Source organism: Saccostrea cucullata, unplaced genomic scaffold (genome assembly GCF_032062105.1).
Source record: "Saccostrea cucullata isolate Sc308-1 unplaced genomic scaffold, CSIRO_AGI_Scuc_v1 ctg4019, whole genome shotgun sequence".
Taxonomy (NCBI): Eukaryota; Metazoa; Mollusca; class Bivalvia; order Ostreida; family Ostreidae; genus Saccostrea; species Saccostrea cuccullata.
This window is the reverse complement of record NW_026932016.1, coordinates 38,153-49,223: the sequence shown is the minus strand read 5'-3', so window position 1 is coordinate 49,223 and position 11,071 is coordinate 38,153. Positions and strand designations below refer to the sequence as shown.

The window sequence follows — 11,071 nt, the reverse complement described above, 5'->3', positions numbered from 1 at the left end:
AATGAAAGGCTAACTTACCTGAGCTTATATTTTCTTCATCATTACACGTACAATAAAAAGAAATATACCGTTGGAAAGGTCTTGAAAAGATCTATTTGATGGTGTAAAAAAATTAGAAATCGGTCGATAAATAGAAAAGATATGAATTTTTAAAAGAAAAGTTCTAAAAGTACATTTGCACTCTATCGTCGAAATACACCTGAGCTTATAAAATGTTCATTTTTGTACTCACATACAAAACAAATACATTTTTGGAAAGTGCTCGCCAAGATCTATTTGATGACATAAAAAAAATTAAAATTGGATTAAAAAAATTTTTTTGAAAAATTTAAATTAAAAATTTGAAAAATTTTAAAAACTTCTTAAAAATTTAAAAGCCCGTTGCAAAGGTAGAGCTCACAATTGATCATTCATGAAAGTTTCAAATCTCTATTTTACGTAGTTTTCTCTATGAAGGTCAGACAAAAATTGTAGAAATTACGTCATATTTCACGACCGGAAGTAAAATTAGAAAAAATGAAAAAAAGGGATTGAGCCATAATTGTTCCCTTTCATTTCCGAAGGTTTCATAAAGATCCACCAAACCATTACTGAGATATCGGTGTAGGAAAAAAAAAATAATAATAAGAAAAAGAAACTTTACAATAATAGAAGGGTCTTCCGCTGAAGACGGAAGACCCTAATAATAACTAGATACGATCTCGTTGCGAGCAACGAGTGGGTCTTCCGTCCAATTTTTGATGAGATGAGTTATGATTTTGATAGAAATTTTTCATGTAAAATAATGATTTTTATTAAAAGACATTAAACATTAAAGACTTATAAATATGACATTTGGCCCCATGGTCCCTAAAATTAAGGATCAGTCTTTTTTTTCTTCATGTTATCTTAAGATCTCCGGAATTTGATCACTTTTTGTTCAACACCGATTCGGATTTGATTTCGTTTTCGAGTTGTTGTTTTATGAAATATTTTGGGGCCAACCCTTCAACTCTTTAATGTGGACGTTTGGCGAATAATGAAAGGTTGCATACTGTTAAGAAAATTATTTTGAACATCTTTTGCTCAACATAACTTATCAAAATATTTCTCATTTCTGAGATGTAAAGCGCATAGGCGTCGGAACCGGGGGGGGGGCTAAGCCCCCCACCCCCACCCCACACTTTTTTTCCCAAATATATACTTAGTATAGATATTGAACATATCTTCGTAACTTTAGCCCCCCCCCCACTTTCCACAGATACGTCTTAGTATCGGTTAAAAGTGGTAAAAGTGTTGGTGTTTGGAAGAAAATTTTTGGTACTGGAGTTCGAACATTGAAAAATGAAAGTGTGTAAATTGTTAAGAACTGTAGATTTAACATCTTTTGTTCAATATCATTTATCAAAATATTTCCTGCTTTCGAGATATAAAGCGTCATAGATTTAGTATTCTGGCCCCTTGTGGCCCTTTATTATATACCATACGATATAAAAGTAATAATATATAGTTGTAAATGGTTGAGATACACATCTTTGCTTGAGTAATGTAATACAAAATATTACCTGATAAAGAGTTAGCGATTGAAGAGTTTTGCCCCCTCCTGGCCCGTAATTTGAGTGTCCAGCCCCTTTTTCTTGACTTCATCTTTATGCTCTTATGTTTTTGAGCATTTTTTTCACAACTAATCAGAGATTCTTTTTCCTTTTCGAGTTATTAGAAATAGAAATATTCAAGGATCAACCCTTCATCTCCTTAATGGGGATGTTTAGCGAAAAATGAAAGGTCTCTAGTTCAAGTAGACGTGGAAATTATAATTGAGAGCGTGTTATTATTTGGAACTGCTAAATTATAAATCATGCAGTTACTTTTGCTTTAGTTACTTCAGTAAATTTTACTGAGGTGCTCTTTGCAATCAGAACAGTTTTATGACCAAATTCACGTCAATAATGTTTTATTGAGGACAGGACACCCCACCCCTCGCCTTGCCCGGTCGATATACTATGGAAACCTCTGGTCAATTTCAATTTTTTTCTCATAATTAATCGGAAAATCAGAACAGTTTTATGACCAAATTCACGTCAATAATGTTTTATTGAGGACAGGACACCCCATCCCTCGCCTTGCCCGGTCGATATACTATGGAAACCTCTGGTCAATTTCAATTTTTTTCTCATAATTAATCGGAAAACTACCCTAAGCATAAAATTTAATATACAAAAATATATATACATGTATATTAAGAAATCAATTAACATTTTAGTTATATATGTACTCTTATGAATGCATAATTATATTACTTGATTTACTAAATTTATTAGATGTAAAATTATGCGTGACTATATTAAAATAATAAAGCACCCTGTGTGGCGCTGTAGGGCCTTTTATTATGTCAGTATATTGTTATAGAGGGAGCTTAGTCAGGGCCGCATTTCTGGCAGCTGTCCTACTTTCCAGCTATTCATTGTATCAAGTCTAAGATATAAACGATGAGGAAAATCAGTTACATGTAACTTCTATAGAGTGCATACAATTTTGTTTTATTAAAAAAAAAATGTTATTTAAAGCAAATTTTCTGAGTATTTGTCAATTTGATAGCATATATATATTTTTCTTACGAATGTGTTATACTATATATATTTTATTTATTATTTTATCAGATTTTATAAACTCATTACTGATAACATTCCAAAATGTGTAACGAAGGACAACTCCTGTTCGTAAAAAAAGAAAGACTGTTTTCGCGCGGTTTATAACCGGTGTAAGGTGAATTCGTTCAAGTGTACTTATTTGAAATTAAAAATATTTTTATAACTTTTCTTTATCAAAATTTATGATAATATTATTAATTAATATGTGGAAAATATTCATTAGTATTTATGAAAACTGGGAATGGTCATGATTTTTTGAGTTTGAAATTGAAATTGATTTGGAAATTTGGAGGGAAACGAATTAACAGGAACCGTCTATTGCTCAGTTTCGCGGGGATTGTCGCTTTTCAAGATTTTCCAAGTAAGATATTGATTTAGTGATTGTTGTAGTCAAAATGGCAGAAGGAGGACCATCCCCTTCAAAGAGGATGAAGACTGCGGTAAATATATTTTATGCACGGTATATTTTGTGTCTAGATTTCTTATATAATCCATAATTGTCAGATTATGTGAAGTGGTCAGGTTCAGCACAATACCCCGATAAAGCTTTATAGCTTGATAAAGCTATATATAGCTTTATCAAGGTATTTAAAATACCTTGATCAGGGTATTCATGTAATGAAAATTCAAAAAAATCTTTAAAAATTAATTATTGAAAGCCGAGTTCTGAGTTTTTGTCAGTGTGTCTATTCGTGCATGAAAAACACTCTGTACAGTCTGGTATCAAAAAGAAGGCATAAAATAACGTCTCTTCATACAACACGTTTTTCTACTGATTTGTTTGTGTTAGAGTACTTTACTTGCATGGGTATAAATTTACTGACAAAAACTCAGAACTCGACTTTCAGTAGAAATTTTACAGAATATTTTTGAATTTTCAGTACATATAATACCTTGATCAAGGTATTTTAAATACCTTGATCAAGCTATATAGCTTTATCGAGCTATATACCTTTATCAGGGTATTGTAACTTCTGAGAGTCTTAAGCATAGCGAATTATTTTCATTGTATACATATAATGAATTAAAAATTAGTGAAAATTCAGTTATTTGTTATCAAGTATACAAAAAATTGGTTGGATTAGTTTTATTGATAAGAGTGAGTATTCTAATAAGGTTAGTTTGTGTATAGATGTCGTGCAACCACAAGCTTTACATACGTAGCTTGATTTTACTTTCTTAGCTTTATTTACTTACCTGAGGTAGCTTTATTTAGGTACCAGATCGAGGTGGTAACTGGCAAACCTGAACCCCTGAACCCCCCCCCCCCCCCCCCCCATTTTTTGAGAATTCCAATATAGCAGGGGTGAAACCCCAATAAAGTGGTGGAAACTCCATAAAATTGAACGCAATGGGGTACAATAGGGCCTAAGGTGAAGTTTAAATTGAATGATATTGATATCTGTAATTTTTTATAGCCATTTTACCTCAGAATCAACAGAAATTGGGTTTCTTCTTGTGTTGATATACTGTACGTACACCACGCACCACCTAAAATCGCAATAGCTGAAGTCGTTTTGAGTAATCTGTTAATCATACTTTATGATTATAATGTATAAGGATTGACTCTTTACTTTGCGACTCTAGAACAGACATTAAGTCTCACCGCTGTGCCTCTAAAGAACTAAATAAGTACAAATCATTAAGGTTCTCTATGGTTCTCTTAAGTTTTCTAGGGATTTCTGTTTAGTAGAACCCAATATCGAATGTCACTTTTTAAATTTAAAAACTTATTTTGAATTAATTAAAATACAGGGAGCACAGCAGAAGGTTTATGTATTAGAACCAGCAGAAGTAAGAAAGAATGCAAATGGATCTCCCTTTGGGATAACGACGGTGTTGAGTAAATCAACTAACTACAAGCAAGTTCATGACCTCTTCTTCCCGGAGAGATTCATCGAGAAACTGAATGCATCCGTTAGACATTCTGTGATAATCATGGGCTTCAGCTGCAGGGAGGATGGCCAATTAAGTATGACAGATTCTTCCAAGGTAAACCATCAAAACTACTACATGTATAGATTAATAATATTTAAGAAGTAATTAATTTTGAATGAAAATCAATTTTGTAATACAGCTTACATTACTTTGTATATATTTTTATAAACAAATATTGGGATAAGAATGATGCATGTTTATATTTTTATTTCAAACTTTGAAATAGATAATGGATACATATGATGACAGGAGTCATACACAAACAGCGAAACAATTCCTGAAGCCAGATCCTGAAGACATTGCGACGATCAAAACAAAATTGAAGGGTGAAAGAGTTTCTGTCAAAGGGATGATACAGAGGGTATATGATTTGTAGATATGATAGAAGTTGTAGTTCTTTCAGACTTTTTCATGTTTTAATTCACCTTAAAGTTCAAATTAAATTGCTGGGTATTTGGTTGATAGCATTTTTACAGTATAGTTTTCTATGTAGTTATGATGCAATTCAGGGTTAAGGAAGGTTAAATGTAGAGAACAGTTTTAAATATCAGTATCATTTGGGTTTTTAGGTGCTGTTATTTTCTATCCTTATTATGGTGTGTGTAAATATTCAAAATTGATATAGATCATCTGTTTTAATTCAACAGTTAACGGAAGTGCTAGAAACACCGAATTCAAAGCGGAGAATTATCACCATTGGTGACAAGTCTGGTGAATTGGACATAAAGATGTGGGGTGATTCCAAAGTGAACCTAGTTACGAGGACGGCATGCAATGCTTTAATCAGCGGGTTAAAGGTTGACATTTACAATGGCAGAGTTTCCCTAAATTCATGTGTTTCCACCACAGTAGAGGTATATTTAAACTTAATTTTAACTCTACATCTTTATGATTTGAATATTACCAAAGTTTGCCATTTTTGAATATTCTAAATTGATCTATTATCTCATCCCTTTAAATGATAAATTAGTTTTAAATCCTTAAAATAATGAACTAGCATTTACAAAGAAATATTTACTTTGGTGGGAATAGATTCTAGAGGGCAGATATAATTGTTTTGAATGTTGTTTTTAATAGTCATACTGAATTTAAGTACATGTATTAAAATACTGCTGAACGATGCCAGTTTGTATAGGTTTTAAGCAGAAGCAGTTGTTCTTCATTGGTTAAAAATGGAATTTTTGTTTAAATAAAATGTTTTAATTTAATGATATTTGTGAGTTTTTTATGATATTACGCATGATTTGTCCACAATTTTATTTCATATAGATCATACAAGACATAGAACCAGTTGAAGGATGCATTCAGGCAGCTTGTTTTGATGAGTAAGTATAATATTCAGTTTGTTGAAATATGACATAAAGCATTTTCTGTATATGGCTAATCTTGATGCTATTTATGTTTTTTCATATGATATCTGACATTGTATACTACATATGGTTACTTTATTATGTCACTCAACCTGCTTTTTGATGTTTGTTTTAAATACTAATTCTTGCTGCTATGAGATGTTTGTATAGGGCAAAAATCCTAGGAGATAAATCACTTCTTTTTGACAAGGCTTTATCTCTTGTTTGATATGATGATTCGGACCTGCCAAATGGAAATGATACGACCCTTCCAATCAAGTTAATTTATAATAACTTATATTTATTGATCAATGGGAAATAACTCAAAACCGGAAGTGACTTTTTGAAATTTTCGAAAGCATTCTGATAGGGTTTAATCACCTCTAATACGTCTGAAAATTTGAGCAAAATCAATTAAGAGATGAGTGAGATATGAGGTTTCAAAGTTGGCGTCTAGGAAGTAGAAGAAAAAAAAAGAATAATAATATTTACCAACAGAATCAGTAGACGGTCTTCCGTTGGAAACGGAAGACCTTATATATCTCTTTATAACTACCCATATGTAGTAGAATAAAATTTGAAGAGATGAATTGTATAATATTTATCCAAAATCAAAACTTAATAATATGGGACTACATCATCATGTTCATTGTTCAGAGAGTGGTGATATGGATTCAGAAATCCACATTGTGGTGATCCGTACAGTCAGATCGTGACATTATGTTATTGCCTAAAATTAACTGTAAAATTAAGTTAAATTGTTTTATATTGGGCTATTCTGAGATCTTGGCATGATATTAATATCAATGATGCATTTTATTTTTTACAGGATATTTTGTACATGATCTACATATAATTAAATTTTCATCATGATTTGGATTTGATTTATTTTCAAAGGGAAGAAATGTCCATTATGATTGGGGAGAGTGTGTATGTAGTAACTTCACAACAGATGGAGAGAATCTTCCCACTGTTCCAGTTTACGGAAAAGAAGACTATCAAGGCAAAGCATCAGGGCAGCAGTATCACTGAAATGTGAGCTAAGAAAAATTTTTCTCACATACAATTTAGAAGATTGTACTTCAATTACTTAAATTCTTGTGCTATGAAATATTACACTAATTTCATAAAAATTATATTCATAAAGAATTGTAATTCTGGTTCTATCTTTATATAATTTCCTAATCTCTGTAAGCTTAAATGTTTTTACTTTCTTTATACTTGTAGATTTTACTGTTATAAACTAAAACATCACTAAAATAATATTGCTTAAAATCCCATCAACTAGAAGTAGGAGAGCATTATTTATGTTCTATTTTACAGCTGATAATAGATAAATGATCACATGTATTTAATATTTTGAGTCCTTAAGATTTACTTATTAAACTTTCTTCAAACTATGATCACATCACCCCTGTGAACTGTTACCGTATATACTCACCTATAATGCGGGTTTTTTTGAGTAAATTTCTGTTCCAAAACTCTATTTTCGACTTATAGGCGAGCTATGAAATGAATGATATTATATGAGGTCAGTCCTATGATATATAAGCTTATAAAATACAACTGACTTATAGGCGAGTTTATACGGTAATTAGGCCATACTAAAAATATTCCTAGATTCTCATCTCCGCCCGCCCTGATTTTATACCTTGCCCCGATTTTTTAAATTTTTGTTTTTCTTCGTCTTTATTCTGTTTGGGATCGGTATTCATCTACCATTCTACTTTGTTTTGAGTCCTGAAAAGTCGATAAGATTTTGACAGCTGCAAAGATGGTAATTCAGGGACCAACCGAGGGGGCGACTGAGGCGAAATAGTCGCTTTTGGGCTCCAAACTTCGCCGTAATTTATCATGAAAGCGAAGTTAAAGTCGCCCTAACATTTGCAACCCCATTATTGAAAATCATGAAGCAAATCTACTAAGAAACATGGTAGAATCGTCAGTAGTTTATAAATCCTGTTTTATTACTGCTGAAATAAACGAAACAGCAGGACACTTGCACCTGTTTCGCTACTAATGTCCAATGCATCGAATACTCTGACGGAACTCCTCTAGATTTTACACTTCCGGGTATGATAAAGTCCATCGTTACAAGTTATACGTACACAACAAGACGCAAAACAGCTGCACAGCTTTCGATGTCATGCCAAAGATGTTGGAGAAGATTTTAGATCTTTTTATTGCCAAATAATTAATTCATGCTGTGAATACAGACCTATTTTACTGTTAAATTGTGTAGTTATTGACTGTCTAAGAAATTACACGTCTGATATACAGAGTTCAATGAGCATGCAGTACGTAGTACATCAAAACTTTTTCAGAAAAAAAAAATTAAGATTGAAAACAAATTTTAAAGAGATAATAACAAAATTATGACTATGCAATGAGGCTTCAAATTTAAAATGAAAGATAGAATTTAAAATTTAATTGTGCATATTAATTATTATGCAAGAAATGAAAAAAAAACTTTAACATTGTCATTATTTATTTTTTTTGTTTTGTTTGTTGTTGTTCTTTTTTTTTTGCTAGATATACCTTGTAATTGGAAAAAAAATTCAGATTCTTTTTCTCCTTAAATTATTTTTACTAGGATTTCAATACAAAAAAATTAATGAAATGTATTTAAAGTTATAAACAAAGAAATAGTTTCATTTTTAAAAAGTTTATAATGATCAATGGGCGTCACGCGTGCCAAGAAGTCTCCCTAAATTTCAAAACTTCTCCCTAAATTTCTCTGAGGGAGAAGTGAAGTCTCCCTAAATTTTGGTTCTAGGTTGGTCCCTGTAATTGTTGTAATACATGCATATATATTTTAAACAATGGTCATCAATTGAAAAAGATTGGTGATAATGTAAAGTAAGATACATTTGACCTTTGCTATGACTTTTATTCGGGTATTGTAGATAAAATTACACCGATTAACCAGGTCAATAGAAAATCTGCAAAATTGAAAAAATATAAAGTAAAAGCCGCCCGTCCGCCTGCCTCGATTTAAAAAAAAAATTGGATGAGAATCTAGCAATTTATTTATTATGGCCTTACCCATTCCCATTTGGAATTTGTTTAGTACCAACTCAATACGTTCTATTTCCACTATTGAAGATTTATAGTTCTTACTGCGCTCTTTTGTGAAAAAGTCGGAGAATGTACAAATCTCGCGGGATTTCTGGGACAAACGTAACATAAACCTGTAAACAGCATGTTGAATTTCAATGAACAGATGCTAACAAAATGCATATGAAATATTTTATTGTTGTGGGCTTTATTTAAATCAAGAGTAGAGATGACAAGGAAATTAATTTACATTTATTGGTGATCGTATGTATCTATTTATCGTAATAGTACATTAAAAGACAATACACATACCTCGGAAATGTCGTATTTTTTATCTATGGACGATAAAGTTAGGGTTTTTGCTCTGTTTCATATGTCTTTTAGTTCTTTTATTCTTTGGTTAGAATGACAAATGCATTAAACAATTAAAATTGGATTGAAACTGGCATATTTTGTATTATCCGCAACGCCATGCTGTCCCAGTCAGACGAGCAAACGCGCCTCTAATTTTGCAGAGTTCACTAATGGAAATATAACGTATTGGGAATCTTAACGTTAGAATGGATGCATTTTTTAGTAGTTTAAAATTTTAAATGACACATCAAATTATTGAGATATGAGAGCAGATTATATTTTCACTTATTTGCTTGGATTATGTATAAAGAACTATGGATCAATGTACATGAAATGTCTGTTTTACATTGAAATGAAGTATGAAAATTTTGTAAGGCAATACTGTGTTGTAGTTTTTTATTTTAATTTTTTGTCAATTCTATAGTGTTGCAGTGAGTGGTGAAGAAGAGAAAGAGTAAATGTCAATTCTATAGTGTTGCAGTGAGTGGTGAAGAAAAGAAAGACGAAGTTTACATCCACAGTGGAGGAAGACATCCAAATGAAGAGGAAATAGCTTTTTTCTATTTTGTATTAGACTTTTTTTAGAACTGATGTTATCAGTTGAGTTTTGTGTTATTTATTTTTTCTTTAGTATTGGTTTCTTTAGATACTATGATTTTTTGTAAGCATTACTGATTTTTGGAAGTGAAGATTGAGCAGCATTGCTTGAGGCTTGAAATGAAATGTTGTTTATATGCATTCTAGAGACCTACTCAAACGACAATTAAGCTAAACTTTTTAGACTACTGTAAGATGTATTTTTGTTGATTATAATTAGCTTAATGGTTATTTAAAATTTTTTATTTTATTTTGAATTGTGCTTTTATCAGTTAGTAGATTATATAAGGTGCAGATAATAAATGGGAAATGCATGATTTCTTTGTAAGAAAGTCCTGGAAACTGAAACATCTTTTTTTAAAAAGCTAGCATCTTTTTCTATGTAAGGACCTACTCTAATAATTAAAGCTCAGGAACTGCAAATAAACAATATTTTGGGATGACCTTATTTGATCAAATGTTTGCACAGACAAATCATTAAAATTAAGAGTAGTATTTATGCATTAAGCTGTTTGCAATATTTTACAGCATGTTTTCTTGCATTTTTTACTGGAATGAACATGCTTTTGTCATAGAATCTATTTATTATTTTAATTGTTTTTCCTGGCAATATTAGCATTTCCTTCTTCTTTTTTTATGTAAGAGAGTCTCAGGTTTGGGGCATTACTGATCCTAGTCAATAGCAAACAATTAATTGAGGTATTGTTTATTTGCCTACATTAAAGTTTAATAAGAAACTGACAAGGCACCTTATGGATTTTTCTATTAAAATCAGCTTTAGTTCTCAAATATCAGATTTTGATAGAGATTCATTATCACAGAGCAAACATTTCATGACTATATATTTATAGTCAAAGTATGTAATTTTGTTTTTTCATGTATTGGTTTTATGAAAATTCTTAGTTTAGTAAATGTTGAGCAGCTTCAAGAAAATATTACAGTAATACTTTTAAAGTTTTTTTGTTCATAATATCCTGAAATAAAATTGAACAAAGCATTGCGTTTTAAAATATTGAATGATTTGATGTTTGTTTATTCGGTTTATTCTCATCTGCTTATATGAACAAATTTTATGAGAAATTTTTATTTCATTGTTGTTTTTTCTGAAGCAGTTGTTTGAAAGTCCAATTTTTTGTAGGTCTTGGT

General features: G+C 31.1%; 1 protein-coding gene across 1 annotated transcript; it reads left to right on the top strand.

Moving 5' to 3' along the window:
- Nucleotides 1-5,254: 5,254 nt before the first annotated feature.
- Nucleotides 5,255-10,740, top strand: LOC134234264 (uncharacterized). Its single transcript, XM_062716315.1, has 4 exons — nucleotides 5,255-5,422; nucleotides 5,838-5,893; nucleotides 6,815-6,952; nucleotides 9,753-10,740. The coding sequence occupies exons 1-4, from the start codon at nucleotides 5,297-5,299 to the stop codon at nucleotides 9,784-9,786; spliced, it is 354 nt and encodes a 117-aa protein (XP_062572299.1). The 5' UTR covers nucleotides 5,255-5,296; the 3' UTR covers nucleotides 9,787-10,740.
- The last annotated feature ends 331 nt before the right edge of the window (nucleotides 10,741-11,071 follow it).